Consider the following 21,480-nt stretch of genomic DNA (forward strand, 5'->3'; position numbering starts at 1 on the left):
TTGTAATATCTTATTTTAGATACAAAAGGGGCTTGAAAAACAAAGCCTGCTGGTACCTAGTGATTACAAATAACATTGAGTTCTGTCTTCTGCTTTCCTTTCCTTCCTTCAGGACTGTGTTTCCTCCAGTTTACTCAGGGATGTGCACTGTATCTTCCTTTACTTTCAGTTGTTGTTGTTGTTGTTTGGCATAGTGGAAGTGTTTAAGGTGTTCATTTTTCCCTTTCATACCCAGTCCTGTTTCCTAGTAGGTGGCCCTTCTTTACAGGAAAAGAGGAATTCTCTTTCCCTCTGTGGCAAGTTAGTTTTCAGAGAATAGGAGCCATTATAGAAAACTTGTTCTTTTGGTTCCTAGAATAAAATTGATTCATACTCAGTAAATGTTGATTAATTTTTTTTTAATGAATTAAAATCAGTAAAAGTATGTGTAAGGGTCTGGGATTTTATTTTATCCTATTTAGAAGCTAACAGCCTGCTGCAGTTCGTGGTTGCTGGCAGAGCACGAGGCTCCTGGGTCAGAGACAAAGAACTTTATTACTCATGGCCCAGCAAGCAGCATAAACACAGGTTTGCACTAGTTCCCCTTGCCCCCACAGGTCCCATGGGTGTGGTATGAACAGGTCCCGATGGATGCCTGTACATGTGTTGTAGGACTGGAACATTGAGCTTGGGGAATCCATTGCTTTTATAGTACGTGGTACACAAGCCTGCTCTTTGCCCTGGAGGGGGACATTACTTCATCCTTCAAAACGCTTTGCAAACAGAATCCTGAGAAGTGGCCTGGGTAAGGAGCAGTCAGGGTCATGTGTTTTGTGTTTTTCTTACCCACCAAGACATGTAGGAGTGTAAGAGACCCAATGGGAGGAGTAGCTCTCGCAACAGGAAGTTTATACAGTAGGTTGTTGATAGAAATCTTAGGTAGATTTATTGTGAAATACTTGCCATACTGAAAGGTATAGAGAGTGATATAATGAATAGTCATACAGTCACCTCCCAACTTGAGAAATAAGCATTGTCCATACAGGTGACACTTGCTGTGGTCTCCTCCTCTTGTCCCATGAGTAAGCATTTCCCTGAATTTGTTGTTATCATGCCAGTGCATTTCTGTGTACCTGTTAATATCATACAGTACTGTGTGTTTATAAACTTGTAAAAATTTTTTTACTATCATTTAAAAAATTGTTACAGAGCCCTTTTACATAGTATTGGGTTGGCCAAACAGTTCGTTCGGGTTTTCCATAACACTTTACTGAAAAACCCGAATGAACTTTTTGGCCAACTGAATACCATGTTAGTCACTGTAGGGGAAAATTGTAAAGATAAAACTCTTGCCCGTCATGATGTTATGGTCCAAGGAAAACCACAAAGACTGAAAACATAGCTTAGTAAAAGGAAAGGATATGTGTGAAAAAAAAGTTGGTAAACAACATACAACTCTAAAGTCAGCTATTAGCATCTAATATATGTAAGGGCTAAGTATAGTTACTGATGGAAGGAGAAATGGAATTCATTATTGGGGTAGAAAATAGTGGCTATGTGAGGCAACAACAGTGAGAACTTATATGGGTGAGATTCATCTAGACAACTTGTCATACAGGAGAGGGGGTTACGCTGTGAGGCAATGGCCTTAAGTTGATCCAGCCAGAAAGATGAGAGAAGGGAGCTGGGAGTAGTCAGTCAACAGGGCAGTTAGCTACGAGGTATGTAGGCCCAGCATTCTGTCAGGGAACCATTTTATTAGGAGGGATGGCTAAGACTAAGCCCCTGATCAAAGGGCTCAACATCTAATTGTGCAGCAGTAGTTACACATGGGAAAATTAGAGAACACCCTAAGACCCTCTCTGATTATGACCTAAATGTGTGTTACAGATTCCAGGGATGTAGAAGGTACGAGTTTAATGTGAGTTCAAGCAGTTAGGGAAAGAAAGCCTCAGTGAGAAGTCTGGAGTTGGGCCTTGAATGGCAAATTGTGATAAGGGTGCTCCAGGAAAAGGAGTGGGTGGCAAGAGCACATGAGCAAAGACGAGACAGTGACTGTGGAAAAGGGAGAGGATGGGCCTGTGTGCATTGTTTATGTCCAGGCCCCTTGATCTGTAGAGTTTCCCATGGCCTGGATTTTGCTGATTGCACACTTATGGTGCAGTTCAGCAGTTTTCCTCTGTATTTCCTGCAAATTAGCAGCTGGACCCAGTAGCGTGATGAGATTCAGGTTCAGTCCCTTTGGCAAGTCTGTAAGTGGTTGTGTGTTCTTTTGTCACATCAGTAAAGGTAGGTGTAAGGGTCTGGGGTTTCACTTTACCCTACTTAACAAGCCCATAATTAATCTGCTACTGTTTTGTATTCTAACCTCATAGAGCTCCCTCTTCTGCTGTTTCAAATAGTGTTTAAAAAGTATAATGGCTTGCTTTCTGAGATATCCTGGTCTGTTACCCCCCAGCACCCCCACCCCACTTTTATTTGGACCATCTCTTTTCTTCATTTCTGTCTTGCTCAGTTTTGATTCCTCTCCCAGCAGTACCCTGTCCTAGGAAGGAGCCTTGGTTAGTTCCATGAGTTTATAGGGTTAGATTGCTTCAGCTCCTTTGGGCCCCTTGCCCCAAATCCCTCCAGTTTCAGTTGCTATTCTCAAATTGGCTCACATTGCTTTTCGCTGAGTACTTGGTTATCTTGGGGTTCTTCTGTTCTCTGATCTGTCTGATGCCCTATTGTTTTCCTCTGTGTTGATCTGCACAGCTGCTTATAGAATTCATGTCTTGTGGCTGTTAATGTTTTTTCCCTGCCTGCTTGTGTATGAGGGTTTATGAGGATGCTTTATCTTCTAGTTTTGTTTTAAATGTTATCCATGGGTTTTTTAGTTGCTATCTAGTCCTGGTTTTATATGGAGATTCAGATATATCAAAAGGTTCTATTGCCACTGCTATAGCCATTTCTCCAGAATTCCCATTGTAGGTTCTTGAGTAGAAAGATGACACAGTCGAGACAGAATGAAATGTCTCACCTAACATCTTTTTAAAAATTAATTAATTAATTAATTAAGTTTTGGCTGCATTGGGTCTTTGTTGCTCCGCATGGGGTTTCTCTAGTTGAGGCAGGTGGGGGCTACTCTTCATTGCGGTGAGGGGTTTCTCATTGCGGTGACTTCTCTTGTTGCGGAGCACGGGCTCTAGGTGCATGGGCTTCAGTAGTTGTGGCTCATGGGCTCTAGAGCGCAGGCTCAGTAGTTGTGGCGCACGGGCTTAGTTGCTCCGTGCCATGTGGGATCTTCCCGGACCAGGGCTCAAACCCGTGTCCCCTGCATTGGCAGGTGGATTCTTAACCACTGTGCCACCAGGGAAGTCCTCACCTAACATCTTACATGGCGTAGAGACAGTGTGGCCATTAGTCCCCATTTGTTCTTTAACTTTCTCTTTTCTCTAAACTGAGAAGTGTTATTTGCTATAATGCCCATGTGCAGATTTCTGTGGAAATAATAGCTTCTTATCATCACTCTTTTCAGGTTCACTAAGAATCTTTCCCCGGACAAAATCAATTTGAGCACCCTGAAAGGGGAGGGTCAGCTGACCAACCTGGAGCTGGATGAAGAGGTTCTACAGAATGTGCTGGAGCTTCCCACCTGGTTAGCCATCACTCGGGTCTACTGCAACAGGGCCTCAATCCGGGTGAGAATGGGGGTCAGAGTGCTACTACTCTGTTTGGACAGCAGGACTGCCTTCTTGAGGGGTGACTCCCACAGCCCTGAGTCTTTGCTTTCCTCTTTCAGATCCAGTGGACAAAGTTGAAGACACACCCAATTTGCTTGGTAATGGCCTTTCTTGATTGCAAGTAATCAAATGGGGATGGCCGGGGTAAGGTTTTAGAAGATCTGAGAGAAGATGGGGAGGAGCCCTGATGGGCTGTCCCTTTTGGGATTGTGGGTTCTTCTGTCTGGCTTGCGAGCTTCTCTGTGAGACAGAGTGACTATTGTCTGGGCTTTTTCTGGAACTGCTGTGCAACATAGCAGTTAGCACTGAGACACAAGACCCTGGAGTCCTGAGTTGGTTTTGTTTTATTTTGATTTTCGTTTTTATTTTAAAACAAGTTTTGCTGCCCAGGTTCTACCTTTACATTTCCTTTGGACTCCTGACAGAGGAAAAATTAGAAGTTTAGTTCATGTTGACTGTTGGGTGATTATCAGCTGAAAGCCCTCCAGGAACTGATTGATACATATCTTTACCCCAAAGACTGGAGTCCCCAGGAATAGTAATATCTCGGTAACTTGGATATATGTTTTCTTTTTCTGCTGTGAGCTAATCCCATGCTTGTCATGGAGTTCTGCTGCTAATGGAAATGGAAGGCGGAAGATGAGGGCTCTCTTTGTATTTCAGTTTGTTCATTCATTCATTCGACAGACATTTATTATCTGCCTACTGTGGGCACAGCCCTCGACTAGGTATTGGAGCACAGAGATGGATAAGACACAGTCTGTGCTGTGTGGGATTTTGTGCAGATGCTTAGCTCTCTGTGGCTTTTATTTCAGTGTCTGGATAAGGTAGAGGTGGAGATGAAGACATGTGAAGAGCCTCGGTCCCCCAATGGACAGTCTCCTATTGCCCTCGCTTCAGGGCAGAGGTTAGTTGCTTTGGGTCCTATTATTTCCAACATATTAACTGGTTCGGATCACCTTTTAATTAAAAAATAAAAACTTTATTATGGAAAATTTCAAACATGCACTGAAATAGAGAGAATAGTGTACTGAACCCCCATGCACTGAAGATCTAACTTTCACAATTCTCAACATTTTACCATTCTTTTTCTACCTTTCTTCTGCCACTTTATGTGTGTGTATGTGTGTGTGTTCGCACACTCTGTAGTTCTTATTTATTTATTTATTTATTTTTGGCTGTGTTGGGTCTTTGTTGCTGCACGCGGGCTTTCTCTAGTTGCGGTCAGCGGGGGCTACTCTTCGTTGCCGTGTGCGGGCTTCTTATTGTGGTGGCTTCTCTTGTTGCAGAGCAGGGACTCTAGGTGTGAAGGCTTCCGTAGGTGTGGCACGCGGGCTCTGGAGCGCAGGCTCAGTAGTTGTGGTGCACGGGCTTAGTTGATCCGCGGCATGTGGGATCTTCCTGGACCAGGGCTTGAACCCGTGTTCCCTTTGTTGGCAGGAGGATTCTCAACGACTGCACCACCAGGGAAGCCCCACTCTGTAGTTCTTTTTTTTTTTTCACTCTGTAGTTCTTGAAAGCAAATCCCAGGTGCCATATCATTCCACTTGTAAATACTTCTGTATTGTGTGTCTTTAACAGACAGGATTGAGAAGAAAGAAAAAACCCCACAGTACTATTATCACAATTAATAGAATTAATAGGGATTCCTTAATATCATCTAATACTTACTGCATATTCAGTTTTCCTGAATTGTCTCTGAAATATTTTTTTACAATTCAGTGTGGCTCCACAGAGCTCCACACCTTATATTTGGGGATATGCCTTTTAAAGCTCTTTAGCTCTGAACAGTCCCCCATCCCTACACTTTTTTATGTATCATTTGTTCTTTGTAGAAACTGGACTATTTCTTCTAAAGAATTTCCCACATTTTATATTTTGGCTGATTGTGTCCTCGAGGTGTCATTTTAAATGTTTCTTGTTTAATCTGGTAGTTAGATTTAAAGGCTGGATTTGATTCATTTGTTTGTTTGTTTTCTTGGTAAAAATACTTCATGAATGGTACCACGTATTTCCTACTGTAACGTAACGGGAGGAACATAATATTCCTTTGGTTAGGATTAATCAGTGGATTCAGATGATGTTGGCCTGACTTGTCCGTTATGATAAGTTCCTCATCTACCTCTTACCTCATGGTTTAAGGACCATTGATGATGGTTGTCTGTAGATCTATTATATCATTGTAGGATAGAAAATAGAGATTTTATAATTCTTTTTTCCTATTGCATTTATTAATGTGATTTTCTATAAAGAACTTTCTTTCACCAACTATTTGAAATACAGTTTGTACAGGAATGTCAGGATAAATGCTGGATTCTTTTTTTTTTTTTCTTAGCTGTGTCAGCACTTAGTTGTGGCACACGGGGTGTTTGTTGAGGTGTGCAGGATCTTTCATTGCAGCGCGGGCTCTGCCTTGCAGCGCGGGCTCTGCCTTGCAGCGCATGGGCTTCTCTCTAGTTGTGGCGTGCAGGTTTGCTCTCTCTAGTTGTGGCGCATGTGGGCTCTGCAGTTTGCAGTGTGCGGGCTCAGTAGTTGTGGCATGCGGGCTTAGTTGCCCCGCGGCATGTGGGATCTTAGTTCCCCGACCAGGGATCGAACCTGCGTCCCCTGCATTGGAAGGCGGATTCTTTACCACTGGACCACCAGGGAAGTCCCTGTATTTTTTATTCATATACTGAATCTTGGTTCCTAACTACAATAATATAATAAATGATTTACTTTTTCAATAGTTTCAAAAAATAACAAAACCAGTATTATAACTGTCGATACGACTACTGAATGCAGTAGCTTTCTTTGTGTGTATGTGTGTTTTAACCTTATGATATATCCTATTAGGGATGTATTGTCAAAATACTGTGTTTTAGGGCTTCCCTGGTGGCACAGTGGTTGGGAGTCCGCCTGCCAATGCAGGGGACATGGGTTCGTGCCCCAGTCTGGGAAGATCCCACATGCTGCGGAGCTAGGCCCGTGAGCCATGGCCGCTGAGCCTGTGCGTCCGGAGCCTGTGCTCTGCAACAGGAGAGGCCACAACAGTGAGAGGCCTGCGTACCACAAAAAAAAAAAAAAAATACTGTGTTTTAAAATTACTTGAAATCATTCTTCTTATGGTTGAATACCAATTTGACATACAGAGGCATTCATTTGTTTCATTTTTTTTTTTTAAACAGTATAAGAGCAGTTTTAGGTTTAAACAGTAGTATTAAGAGCAAGGTACAGAGGTTTCCCATATACCCCCTGCTCTCACACATGCATAGCCTCCCTCATTATTGACATCCCCCACTGGAGTGGTATATTTGTTACAATAGATAAACCTACATTGACACATCAGAATCACACAAAGTCCATAGTTTACATTAAGGTTCACTCTTGGTGGTGCATTCTACAGGTTTGGACAAATATATAATGAGATGTATTCACCATTATAGATTCATACAGTGTATTTTCATTGCCCTAAAAATCCTTTGTGCTCCACCTAGTCATCCCTTTCCCTGCCCCAACCCCTGGCAACCACTGGTCCTTTCACTGTCTCCATAGTTTTTCCTTTTCCAGGATGATTCCTTCTTTTTAGATTGCCTTCTTTCACTTAGTAATATGCATTTAAGGTTCCTCCGTGTCTTTTTAGGACTCTATATCTCATTTCTTTTTAGTGCTGAATAATATTTCATTGTCTGTGTATACCACAGTTTATTTATCCATTCACCTATTAGGGCATCTTGGTTGCTTCCAAATTTTGACAATTATGAATAAAGCTGCTATAAATGTCCATGTGCAGGTTTTCCTATGGACATTAAGTTTTCAACTCCTTTGAGTAAATACAAAGGAGCATGATTGCTGGATCTGTGGTGAGAGTATGTTCAGTTTTGGAAGAAACCACCAAACTGTCTTCCAAAGTGGCTGTACCATTTTGCATTCCTACCAGCAGTGAATGAGAGTTCCTGCTGCTCCATGTCCTTGTCAGCATTTGGTGTTGTCAGTGATCTGCATTTTGACCATTCTGATAGGTGCATAGTGGAATCTCATTGTTGTTCTAATTTGCACTTCCCTGATGACATATGATGTAGAACTCATAAGACACATGCTTATCTGCTATCTGTATATCATTTTTTGTAAAGTATCTATGAAGGTCTTTGGCCCATTTTTTAATTGGGTTGTTTGCTTTATTGTTGAGTTTTAAGAGTTCTTTGTATATTTTGGGTAACAGTCTTTTATCAGATGTGTCTTTTTCAGATATATTCTCCCAGTCTGTGGACAGTCTTCTCATTCTCTTGACCTTGTCTTTCACAGAGCAGATTTTTAACTTTAATGAAGTCCAGCTTATCCATAATTTCTTTCATGAATAGCGCCTTTGTTGTTGTATCTAAAATGTAATCGCTATACCCAGGGTTATCTAGGTTTTTTCGTATGTTATCTTCTAGGAGTTTTATATCAGTTTGTTTTAAATTTTTAAATTCTTTTTATTTTTTAACCTATGTAAAATTACATAGTTCCAAAGTTAAAACTATAACACAAGGCATGTTATATGTATGTATGTTTGTATTGTCCCCACTCTGTTTCTTACACAAAATGTAACATACCATAAACACTTTCCACATTGCTTTTTTCTTTTAAAAGTATATCCTGGAGAGCACTTCATAGAAGTATGTAGAGAGATATTTCTTATTCCTTTTTGCACCTGCAAAATACTCAGTATATTTTATAGAGGCGTCATTGTTCATATAGCCAGTTCTTTGTTGATAGACATTTGAATTATTTCTAGGGTTTTTGCTGTTACAAATAGTGCAGTAATAAATGACCTTGTTCGTAAGTTACTTAGTATATTTCCAGCATATTTTTAAAAACAGCTTTATTGAGGTATAATTCACATACTACAGAATTCATCCATTTAAAGTACACAATTACAGTAGTTTTTAGTGTATACACCATGTTGTGCAACCATCATCACAATCAATTTTAGAACATTTTTATCACCCCAAAAGAAACTCTATACCTATTAGCAGTCACTCTTCATTCTCCCCTGCCTTAGCCTTAGGCAACCATAAATCTGCTTTCTGTATCTATTCTGATCATTTCATATAAATGGAATCATATATTATGTGGTCTTTTGTGATTGGTGTCTTTCACTTAGCATAGTGTTTTCAAGGTTCAGCTATGTTGTAGCATGTATCAGTACTTTATTCCTTTTATGGCTGAATAATATTCTATTGTGTGGATATGCCACATTTTATTTATCCATTCATCAGTTGATGGACATTTGGTTTGTTTCCACTTTTTTTGCTAGCATATTTTGGGATAGATTCCTGGAAGTGGGGCTGCTGGGTCAAATAGCAAATGCATGTATAATTTTGATAGATGTTGCTAAATTACCCTCCGTAAGGATTTTGTAACTTCGTGTTACCACCAGCAATGTTGTAAGAGTTCTTGTTTTCCAAGAGCCTTGCCAATAGACAATATTTTCAAACTTTAGGCTTCTTTTTTTTTTTAATTTATTTTTTTAATTTTTGGCTTTGTTGGGTCTTCGTTGCTGCGTGTGGGCTTTCTCTAGTTGCGAGTGGGGGCTGCTCCTCTTTGTGGTGCGCGGGCTTCTCATTGCGGTGGCTTCTCTTGTTGCAGAGCATGGGATTTAGGCGTGCGGGCTCAGTAGTTGTGGCTTGCGGGTTTTAGAGCGCAGACTCGGTAGCTGTGGCGCACGGTCTTAGTTGCTCTGTGGCATGTGGGATCTTCCCAGACCAGGGCTCGAACCCATGTCCCTTGCATTGGCAGGCGGATACTTAACCACTGCACCACCAGGGAAGTCCAAACTTTAGGATTTTTGTCTAAAGATAACACATGGTATTTCTGTGTAGCTTTTTGGTAAGTTATATTGGAGTACACAAATAAGTGTATAGATTAACGATTCTTTACAAGAAGAAACAGACCACTTCCAGAAACCCAGAAGCCTCCTGCACCTTTCCTAGTCATACAAACCCTCAAGGATAACTTTATCCTGATTTTTAACACCACACGTTAGTTTTCCCTATTTTTAAAGTTATATAAATGTAATCACAAATTATGTCATCATTTGTGTCTACATATTTTAGCTCAACATGATGTTTGTGAAAGTCATCCATGTGGTTACATGTAGTTATCGTTCATTCATCCTCATTACTGTATGTTATTCCATTATATGCCACAATTATCCATTCTGTTGTAGATGGACATTTGATTTGTTTGCAGTTTCTGGCTATTAAGCATACTGATGCTACATTGAACTGTTCTCTTTCATGACTGTGGTGGTTGATACATGACTCTATGCATTTGTTGAAACCCTGGACGTGTACACCACAAAGAATGATCTTTTCTATATGTAAATTAAAAATATGTAAGAAAAAAGAATAGTGATGCTATGAACGTTCTTATACATACCTCTTGGTGAACATATGTACACATTTCTGATTTGTATATATCTAGCAGTAGAGTTGCAGGGTCATAGGCTGTGCATATGTTCTGCTTTAGTTCATACTGCTGGACAGTTTTCCAAAGTGCTTATACCACTTTTCCCCCTGGCAGTGTTGCTAGCACTTAGTATTGTCTCTTTTTCTATTTTAGCCATCTAATATGTGTGTAGTTGTATCACATTATGATTTTAGTTTGCATTTTTTTTTTGAGGATTTGTTTATTAGAATTTAAAATATCCTCTTTCACAAAGCATTGATGTATTCTGCCCATTTATCTTTTTTTTTTTTTTTTTTTTGTGGTACGCAGGCCTCTCACCGTTGTGGCCTCTCCCGTTGCGGAGCACAGGCTCCAGACGCGCAGGCTCAGCGGCCATGGCTCATGGGCTTAGCTGCTCCGCGGCATGTGGAATCTTCCCGGACCGGGGCACAAACCCGTGTCCCCTGCATTGCCAGGCGGACTCTCAACCACTGCGCCACCAGGGAAGCCCCCATTTATCTTTTGGGTTATTTTGGGGGTTATTTGTCTTTTTCTTATTAATTTGTAGAAGTTCTTTATACTGGAAACAAGTCCTTGGTTATATACATGTATTACAAATATCTTCTCCTACTATGTGGGTTCCCTATCACTGCTAATGTTACTTTTTTGTTGACCAGAAATGATTAATTTAATACAGTCCTTTATATCTATTTTTCCCTTTATGGTTAGCACTTTTTTCCCCCTACGACATTGTCACTTTTGTCATAAATCAAGTGACTCTCAGTGTAGTTTTTATATATGAGTGAGGTTGAACATCATTTTATGTTTAATATCTATTTGCATTTATTTTTCTGTGAACTGTCCCTACTTTGTCCCGTTTTTATTGGGCTCTTGGTCTTTTTCTTCTGAGTTTTTTGAAACTCTTTATACATTAGAGATATTAGCCCTTTGTGATATAAATTGCAAAGTTTTTTTTTTTCCAGTTTGTAATTCCCAGACTTTTTTATCTCTTGTAATGAGAACTGTTTCACCTACATGTTAAGAATGTCTGTGTTTTCCACGTCCTGAAGGACTTTAAGGATGGCCTTTGTTCCTCTCCCTGCTGTTTCTGCCTCTCACTATAAAGCACAGCTATGCTTTTTGGGATAGATTTGACAGGGCAGAGGTGGGACTGTTCTTGACTAGATTTCACAGTATTAGACCTCATGCTAACCTGGCTGTACTTCTTTCCTCTTTTCACTACTTTTGCAGAGTATGTTCTGTCTTTGAAGATATTATAGAAACCTAGTGTTTCCTTTCTGTTGTTATAGCTCTCCTCACACAGACAATATTCAATATTTATTCAGGTAGTTTGTGGACTGTGAAAATATTTTTTTCAATTTATTCTTTCTAACTAGAGATTGTTTCCAGGTCAACTCTTTCTTTTATTCCATTCTTAAAAAAAAATCTCATCGGAAAGAGTACTACATCGTCATAAAAATTTTTAGAAATGTAAAAAATATAAAGCAGAAATGGGAGAAGAAAAATTTTTTTAAAGTCATCCACAGTTCGGGCTTCCCTGGTGGCGCAGTGGTTGAGAGTCCGCCTGCCGATGCAGGGTCCACGGGTTCGTGCCCTGGTCCGGGAAGATCCCACATGCCGCGGAGCGGCTGGGCCCATGAGCCATGGCCGCTGAGCCTGTGCGTCCGGAGCCTGTGCTCCACAACGGGAGAGGCCACAACAGTGAGAGGCCCGCGTACCGCAAAAAAAAAAAAAAAAAAAAAGTCATCCACAGTTCTAGCATCCAAAGACAGGCATTGTTAAGAGTCTTGTCTTATGTCTTCCAGTATAAAGAGTATGCCTACAAATTCCCTGGCGGCCCAGTGGTTAGGACTCGGCGCTTTCATTGCCAGGGCCCGGGTTCAATCCCTGATCGGGGAAGTAGAATCCCGCAACATGCACGGCATGGCCAAAAAAAAAAAAAAAAAAAAAAAGAGTATGCGTCAAATCTCATATGATCCTGAATGTTGGTCTGCCTCGTTTGTTGTAGTGAGTATGGCTTTGCCGAGAAGGTGGTGGAGGGGATGTTCATCGTCGTCAATTCCATCACCATCAAGATTCACTCCAAGGCCTTCCACGCTTCTTTTGAATTGTGGCAGCTCCAGGGCTATAGTGTGAACCCCAACTGGCAGCAGAGTGACCTCCGCCTCACCCGTATCACTGACCCCCGCCGAGGAGAGGTGACAGCCCTGGCACTCTGAGAAGGGAGAATGGGGGGTTCAAAATAGGACTCATTCTTAAAGGATGTTATTCCTGCTTTGGGGATTTCCTCAAAGTCTCCCCCATTCTTGGGAACCCAAAAATCCCTTCTGTCCAGTGTTACTGTTACATCCTTCCCTCAATTATGGATCTCTGATCCACTGCCTTCTGTGGGTAGGATCCCAGCTGAGAATGGTGGGGGTCTCTGCCTTGCCAGTCTTTTCCCCTTGGACTTCCTACCTCTTGATTAATTTCATCCACAGAATTAAGGGATTTTACTTTCTTTCCTTCTAGGTTTTAACATTTAAGGAAATAACTTGGCAAACACTTCGAATTGAGGCAGATGCTACAGACAATGGTGATCAGGACCCAGTCACCACTCCACTGAGGCTTATTACCAACCAAGGCAGGATCCAAATAGCCCTCAAGAGAAGAGTGAGTGTGTTCTCTGTCCTCATGAAAACTTCCATCTTTTATTCTCCCAGATAGCATGGGAGATGGCGTTTCCTCCTCTTTGAGTGTTGCCCACCCCTGGAATGACATTTGAAAGGGGAGGACCTGCAATTCAGTGTTGCACTGTATCTGCTAATGAGGAAGCATTTCTACCTCCCTGTCATTTTAATTTTGAAAACCACGATTTTTACCTGTATATAGGGACACATAGGCAGTTGATCATTGCTGCTTCTTGTTAATCACAGAAAATTTTAGTAGTTTTGTAAGAAATTGACTCTCCACAGTGCTTGATACTTTCGTGTATTGGGGATTGAAAAGCCATCCCTGCAATTGGTTGGGCAGTGGTCACTTTGAGTAGTTGGGATGGTACCAGATGTTGAACCCTGTGTTCTATGTGACCCCTTCAGACCAAAGATTGCAATGTGATAGCCTCCAAGCTGATGTTCCTGTTGGATGACCTGCTCTGGGTGCTAACTGACTCACAACTCAAGGCTATGATGAAATATGCAGAATCACTGAGTGAGGCCATGGAGAAGTCAGCCCAGCAGAGAAAGAGCCTGGCCCCTGAACCTGTACAGGTTAGAGGTGAAACAGAGACCGTTGGTGGCAGTGGGGAGATGGTAGGCCGGACCTAATTCACACCTCCACCGTATGTGGAGCCTAGACTTTATTAGGCTTATTTGGGGGAATTGGTCATTCACTTCTGTAGGTACATAGGCTTTGCCTGTGCCTCTGATTTATTCAGTTATTCTGTTCTTTGGGTGCCTCTAGTGTGTTAGGTATACAGTGTTAGCCACTGGAAAGCCTCTTGTTCCTGTCCTTGGAACTCTTGCTGTCTTAAAATATGGACTATAAACAAGTTATTACAATATGATGTGATAAGTGCTGTAATAGAGGTAAACACTGTTCCATGAGAGCACAAAGAAAAGGGATCCAACTACCTGGGCTGAAAGAGAGCATTTAGGGAAGACTTCCTGGAGGAGGTGTTGTAGCATCAGTCAGCTAAGTTCTAGGGGGGTGGGAGCTTAGAAGGCAATTCAAATCTCAGAACAGGACTCTGACAGTTACTAGATTAATTATAATTTGGCTTCTTGGAGTTTGGGTTATTTAAGTGGGATAGACCTACATGAGATACCAGGCGAATAGTTATGAGAAGGAAGGGACACCTTGTCAAATTGTGGTTTTCTTCAGGCTGAACTAAAGCTTAAAGAAAGCCAGCAAGGAGGCTGTCTGGGTCTGGCTTCTTGTTTCTCTCTGTCACATGTAGATCACCCCACCTGCTCCCAGTGCCCAGCAGTCCTGGGCCCAGGCGTTCGGTGGCAGCCAGGGCAGCAGCAACAGCAGCAGCAGCCGCCTCAGCCAGTACTTTGAGAAATTTGATGTGAAAGAGTCCTCCTACCATCTGCTCATCTCCCGCCTGGACCTGCACATTTGTGATGATAGCCAGTCCCGAGAGCCAGGTACCCCGTGAGGCCTAAGCCTGTGCAGGGTAGTCCATCACCGCCTGGAGCTCTGGGCAAAGCTTGGGGATGGAAGGCTGTTTTCAAGACTCTGTGGGGTATTTGTCTGGCTCCCCTTAATCACAGGCCTTCCTCAGGCGTCTGTGCTCCTGTGGCAGCTCTCTGTCAGCAAGTGCTCTTCAGCTTTTAGGATGCAGCCGAACTACCTGTGAGACAGTAAGACACAGGAGCTGGGCCTCTTCCCAGCCCCCACTAAATCGGAATCTTCAGGGGTAGAGCCCAAGCAGTGTATACTTTTTTTTCCCTCCCCAGAGTCTTTTGGGCAATGCTAACCACTGGTATAAGCTTTCAGGAAAGTAAATTCAACTATAGGAAACCTCAGAATTTTCAGATCTTTGAGTCAATTTAAATAGTTATTATGTATAAATGTGTTCTTCCCAAGCAGAGGGGTTATGGTGTGTTCTTGTCATGCTTTTTCATTCATTAGAGCAATTTTTTTTTTAACATGGTGTTCCCTAAATCACATATTAATTTAAACTGCATCAATAGAAGTGTGGGTTCCAGAACTCTGGAAATTCTTCTGGCACCTTTGTAGACTCCATTTGGAACTCTAAGCCTTGTTTTTGATGCTGTCCTTGAGGACATTTAACAAAGAGAAAGCATCCCAGGAAGGGTGTGCAGATTGTTTAATGCTATGGAAACCATAGCATAGCAGGAAAGAGTTGAAAGACACAGGGATATTTCATATGAAAAAGAGTAGACACAGGATATAGGAGAGCCATCTTTAAATAAAGAGAGGGCGTTAATGCAGAGTGGAGTGGTTGTTAGGAAAGTCAAGCCCAGAGCCCTTCAGACATTGCTTTTATTTTGTGGTGCTCTAAGCAGAGCATAAACAAATAGCACCTGCTTTTTTGGCAGACATCTCTGCCCATTTGAGACTCACTAGAGCAACTGGTATTAAGTACACATACACATTTATTCAGAATGAAAAAATAATTGACTCATTTCTTTCCTTCATGAGCCTTAGGGAAATCACTTCACCTCACTGAGTTTCTTCATTTGTGAACTTAAGTTAAATCATATCTTACTCATTTACCTCATAGGTTGTTATCAGGCTCAAATGACATAATATACTGAATTTGGAGGACATTAGTCATAGGCCAGTATTCGGTATTATTATTTCTCTGCTGCCAGTTCCTTCAATACTCTTTGTTCCCCCTCTACACCCCTCTGCCACCAGCTTTTGTTTTTAGATGTCATCCTATGGAAGCTTGTGTTCTTGCTGCCTTTTCCTCTCTGGAGGTTAACGTTTGCTTCTTAATGAGACCTAGATTCATTTTCCTTGGGGAAACCTTTTCTTTCTGGGACACCAAGCACCAATGCCTCTCTTGCTTTGCTATACCTTGGTCTTGAAGTGACTTCAACCCCTCTCCACTCCCAATATGAAAGAGCTGAAAGGAGCAGTGACAGCGTAAAGATTGCTTTTGCCACCACAGGAAATAAATTGCTCACTGGTTTGTTAGTCACTAGTTCTGGAAGTTCTTTGCTAAAACAATTATTGTTTTCTTTGGTTGTTTCTTCCAAGTGTTACTATAAAGACCTTGCAGTTTTGTTTTGTTTTTAAAAATATTTATTTATTTATTTGGTTGCACTGGGTCTTAGTTGCGGCATGCAGGATCTTCGTTGTGGCGTGCGGGATCTTTTTCAGTTGCAGCATGCAAACTCTTAGTTGTGGCATGCATGTGGGGTCTAGTTCCCTGACCAGGGAATGAACCCGGGCCCCCTGCATTGGGAGCAGGGAGTCTTAACCACTGCGCCACCAGAGAAGTCCCTGTTTTGTTGTTTTTAATCCTTTCAGAAATCTTTATTAAAAATACATTATTGAGGGCTTCCCTGGTGGTGCAGTGGTTGAGAGTCCGCCTGCCGATGCAGGGGACACGGGTTCGTGCCCCGGTCCGGGAAGATCCCACATGCCGCAGGGCGGCTGGGCCCGTGAGCCATGGCCGCTGAGCCTGTGTGTCCGGAGCCCGTACTCTCAGATGGGAGAGGCCACAACAGTGAGAGGCCCGCGTACCGCAAAAAAAAACCAAAAAACAAACAAACAAACAAAAATACATTATTGAGAGTTTCGTCCTTTTCCTTGATAAGGGCGTATAGCACTGTCCTCTTCATTTAACAGGGTCCTGCAATCAGAGGTGAATGACTAGCCTTCCCTGAAGCCCGCATGTATTTATTAAGCTAAGTGAATCCACTTGGTGGATTTTAGGGAAGTTTTGGATGAGATATTTTTATTTTATTTTATTTTATTTATTTATTTTAAAATAAATTTATTTATTTATTTATGGCTGTGTTGGGTCTTCGTTTCTGTGCGCAGGCTTTCTCTAGTTGCGGCGAGCGGGGGCTACTCTTCATCACGGTGCGCAGGCTGCTCATTGTCGTGGCTTCTCTTGTTGTGGAGCACAGGCTCTAGACACGCAGGCTCAGTAGTTGTGGCTCACAGGCTTAGTTGCTCCGCGGCATGTGGGATCTTCCCAGACCAGGGCTCAAACCCGTGTCCCTTGCATTGGCAGGCAGATTCTTAACCACTGCGCCACCAGGGAAGCACTGGATAAGATATTTTTAGATAGAGGGATAAATCCCAGCCAACCATACCCAGGTGTGGCAGATGACTCTGTGAAGGGGCAAGGAACACAAAGAGTTCTTGTGACTTTGATTCTTCTCCTTGGATTTGGGAAGAAAGGGGAAGGGAGAACTAGGTGTTATGGAAAGGGTGCTAAGATTCTCTGGAGTTGTCCTGTCCAATATGGCAGCCACTAGCCACATATGACTGTTGGGCACTTGAAATATTGGCTGATCCGAATTGAGATGGAGTGCAAGTGTAACATACACCTGGGATTTCGAAGATACAGTACAAAAAACGAGTGTAGAATACCTTAATAATTATTTTCATATTGATTACATGTTGAAATGATAATATTTGGAGTATATTGGTTTAAATAATGTGTAATATTAAAATTAAATTCACTTTTTTAAAAAAACTTTTTTAATGTAGCTACTAGAAAATTTTAAATTACTTATGTGGCTTATGTTACATTTCTATTGGATAGCATTGCTCTAGAACTCTCTGTCCAAATGGTAGCCAGTAGCCACATGTGACTATTTAAATTAAAATCAAAATTAAATAAAATTAAAAATCCAGTTCCTCATTTATACCAACAACATTTCAAGTACTCGTTATAATCTATGGACCATAGAAGATGTCCATCATCACAGAAAGTTCTTTTAGATAATGCTGCTCTAGGGACTCCTTGAAGGCTACATCTGTCTGCTTTTTCATTAAGGGACACTATAGCCTTGGTATTGGAGGTGAAGTTATTGAAAACTTGGTGGGTAACTGGGGACGGCTTGGCTTGCAGTGGGGCAGCACTGTCTCTTAAAATCAAACTGGAGCAGCTCACCCTTCAGGCTTCTGGGAGGAGGAGGGTGGTTGATGGGGAAAAGAGGGTCATCTGCCTCTTTTTAGTTATCTCTCTCAGGATAAGGGCTGTGAGCCAAAGCTTTCTTCATCTCTCTTCAGGCTGGGCTATCCTCTCCCACCATCTCACTGGAGAATTTTAGTCATTTATGTACACTATTTACCATTTATGTGTCATATATGATTATGTGTTTATAATTAAATATGTTGATAATGGGTAATTATATTTGATTTCTATTCTAAACCTTATTTTAATATGTTCAGTCGTGTAGTTTATTGTTCTTTTAGTTCCAAATAAATCCAATAGAGGGAGCATGGCTGTGAAACCCTCTCCCTCCAGTAGCCTAGGTCATGCACGTTCAACTGGGATGATATCTCCCCACAGCAGGTAAAAATCCACTCTTTTATTTTAAACAGATACATATTTATTGAGATATCATTCATATACCGTACAATTTACCCATTTAGAATATACAACTCAGTGTTTTTGGGGTTTTTTTTTTGCGGTACGCGGGCTTCTCACTGCTGTGGCCTCTCCCGTTGCGGAGCACAGGCTCCGGACGCACAGGCTCAGCGGCCATGGCTCACAGGCCCAGCCGCTCCGCGGCATGTGGGATCCTCCCGGACCGGGGCACAAACCCGTGTCCCCTGCATCGGCAGGCGGACTCTCAACCACTGCGCCACCAGGGAAGCCCCTACACCTCAGTGTTTTAAAGTATAGTCATAGGGTTATGTGATCATTACTACAATCTAATTTTAGAAACTTTCTGTCATCCGTAAAAGAAACTCTGTACCCATTAGATGACAGTCCCCATTTTGCAGCTCTAAGCAACCACTGATCTTTCTGTCTTGATGTTTGCCTATTCTGGACGTTGAAAATTGGTTCTTTGGTGAGGGGTGGGGGTGAAAAAAAAACTTAAATATAACAGTGCTTAACCTTATTGACAGAATTTTATTTCTTAGTATTTAATTTCTCTTATTGAGTTTTCTTGGGTATCATATGAGCAACACTGATGTTGAGTTCATGGAAGATCAGGGCTATAAACTATGGCAAACAGATGGCTGTGATTAGAGGACTTTATCTATTGCTTGATCTCAAAGTCAGATGGTGAGAGGTGGCCTGTACATAGCTAGCAGCTGTCATTGGCTGCCTCATCAGTGTTGTTTATATTTAATCCTTAGTACTTTTGTGATTTGAACTTTGAGAATTAAATAAAAATAGTTTATATTTTATTATTTAATTCTACAAATTGTTCAACAAATCAATAATTTAATTAAATGTTGAAAAGGAAAAATATTGACACTATCTGAATATCTAGCACCTAGTTAAGCTAAAGTTATTTTCTCATGTTAAGCAAAAGTTAAAAGCTAACAAAATAATAATTTTAAGAAATTAATTTAAAAACTTTATTTTATCAAAAATAATTTTGAATAATTAAAATTGGATTATGTCACTATTATGTATTTATATAAATTACTAAATTACATATGTGATTCTATACATTATAATTTATATAAGAAATAAATTACATTAAAAGTTACTCAACAGGGCTTCCTTGGTGGTGCAGTGGTTAAGAATCCGCCTGCCAATGCAGGGGACATGGGTTCAAGCCCTGGTCCAGGAAGATCCCCCATGCTGCGGAGCAACTAAACCCGTGCTCCACAACTACTGAGCCTGCGCTCTAGAGCCTGTGAGCCACAACTACTGAAGCCTGCGTGCCAGAACTACTGAAGCTCATTCGCCTAGAGCCCGTGCTCTGCACCAAGAGAAGCCACCACAATAAGAAGCCCACACACCACATTGAAGAGTAGCCCCCACTCGCCGCAATTAAAGAAAGCCTGCGCACAGCAACAAAGACCCAATGCAGCCAAAAATAAATAAATAAATAATATATATATAAAAGTTACTCAGCAGATATAGTTATAAACTTAAGTTAAATATTAATAGCTTTAAAATTTTAAATTTAACTTTTCACACTTTATTTTTTAACCTTTTAAAAAAAATTTTGGGCTGCTTTCGGTCTTCGTTGCTACGTGGTGGTCTTTCTCTAGCTGCAGCAAGCGGGGGGCTACTCTTCATTGCGGTGCTTGGGCTTCTCATTGCAGTGGCTTCTCTTGTTGTGGAGCATGGGCTTTAGGCGTGCGAGCTTCAGTAGTTGCAACACGCGGGCTCAGTAGTTGCGGCACATGGGCCCTAGACTGCACGGGCTTCAGTAGTTGTGGCGCATGGGCTCAGTAGTTGTGACGCCTGGGCTCTAGGGTATGCGGGCTTCAGTAGTTGTGGTGTGTGCGCTCTAGAGTGCAAGCTCAGTAGTTGTGGCGCACAGGCTTAGTTGCCACATGGCATGTGGGATCTTCCCAGACCAGGGCTCGAACCCGTGTCCCCTGCATTGGCAGGTGGATTCTTAATTACTGTGCCACCAGGGAAGTCCCTTAACTTTTAACTTAAAAGAATTATTTAGTCTTTCTTAACCTGACATTGAATGAAAGGAATAAGCTTTATTCTTATTCTTTTTATGTATAAAGCACAGGTAGACATATAGTACATAAGGTATACAGTATATCTGTGGTATTAAATTTCATGGAGAAGGGACAATTAGGAAAAAAATAGCTAAACAGGCTCCTATGAGGTGGTAATTATGACAAAAAGGTTGAGCAACAGGAACACAGGTGTAGGTGTATCTCCTAATAGGATGGTGATTAGTCCAGAACCTTGGTGTGGTGATATCTAGAGTGGATGGAAATGACCCTCCTGGTTGTAGATGTACCAGCTTACAGCTAGAAGGTCCCATGGTATTTCCCTTCACCTGGAAATAGGATGGAAGGGATAGGAGGGAAGTGCAGAACAGGGTAGGTTAGACAACACACATATGTAGAAGAAATAGTCCTTGTTCTTACAGTTCTTAGAATCTAGTTGGAGAGATAAGACAGAAACATGGAAAGTTCATTCATTTAGTAAGAATTAAATGTAAATTCAAGATAAACAATAGAATATTTGACTTATTGCAAAAAAATTCAGTTTATCTACACTATTCTGTATGTTTATAATGTCCTTGTTAGTGCAGTGTTTTTAGTGTTCCATGGTACTTCATATGTACAGTGTGTAATGACAGTCTTATATATCACAGCTTTAGCTAAGATATGAAAGGAAGTAATATGGGTCCTGCTTTTTGGGGAGTTTGGCTTATGCCTCTCCAGGTGTTGTGCTGCGGGGCAGCAATACTAGTATTGCCAGGTTTGGGGGAACCAATCAAGGTTGTCAAGTGTGCCTGTGGGAGACCTAGGACTGGAATTCCAGAATCCTGAGTTTTGCAGTTTCTTTTGTCTTTCCAGAAATCTGACAGCCATTTACAGAGACAGTGGAATATGCTTTAAAAAAAAAAATCTTTTAGAGCATGTCCATTGCAATTCAAAAGAGGAGGGCCTCAGCCTTGCAAATCACCTGACATCATGGCCTTTCGGCTACACTTATGTATCAGCCAGGCTTTGGAGCTGACCCTTAGGAGGACTTTTAAGTGCTTCAAGTGGTGTTTAGGCCTCTGTTTCTTCTGCTGCTGTTCACCTTTATTTTTCTTTGTAGGTGTCTCTGCAAACAGACTCATGGGTGGTGCAATGCAGCTTACCTTTCGCAAGATGGCATTTGACTATTACCCCTTCCACTGGGCAGGTAGGAGAATTCTGAATGGGTGCAGTTTTAGCGTGGCCTAGGTATTGAGGCCATATGCCTGGGTTCATCCCTGAC

The 21,480-nt window shown here is 41.6% G+C and overlaps 1 protein-coding gene across 1 annotated transcript in view; it reads left to right on the plus strand.

Annotated features, from left to right (window-relative positions):
* Positions 1–21,480, plus strand: part of BLTP3A (bridge-like lipid transfer protein family member 3A) — a 56,986-nt gene that overhangs the window by 16,653 nt on the left and 18,853 nt on the right. Inside the window, exons 2-9 of the mRNA XM_082848583.1 lie at positions 3,497–3,659; positions 3,761–3,799; positions 4,517–4,608; positions 12,142–12,331; positions 12,645–12,785; positions 13,211–13,381; positions 14,071–14,263; positions 21,319–21,405. Coding sequence (XP_082704709.1) covers positions 3,497–3,659; positions 3,761–3,799; positions 4,517–4,608; positions 12,142–12,331; positions 12,645–12,785; positions 13,211–13,381; positions 14,071–14,263; positions 21,319–21,405 — 1,076 coding nt within the window. The remainder of the gene's footprint in view (positions 1–3,496; positions 3,660–3,760; positions 3,800–4,516; positions 4,609–12,141; positions 12,332–12,644; positions 12,786–13,210; positions 13,382–14,070; positions 14,264–21,318; positions 21,406–21,480) is intronic.

Source organism: Leucopleurus acutus (assembly GCF_964270905.1).
Source record: "Leucopleurus acutus genome assembly, chromosome: 10".
In the NCBI taxonomy this organism is placed as follows: domain Eukaryota; kingdom Metazoa; phylum Chordata; class Mammalia; order Artiodactyla; family Delphinidae; genus Leucopleurus; species Leucopleurus acutus.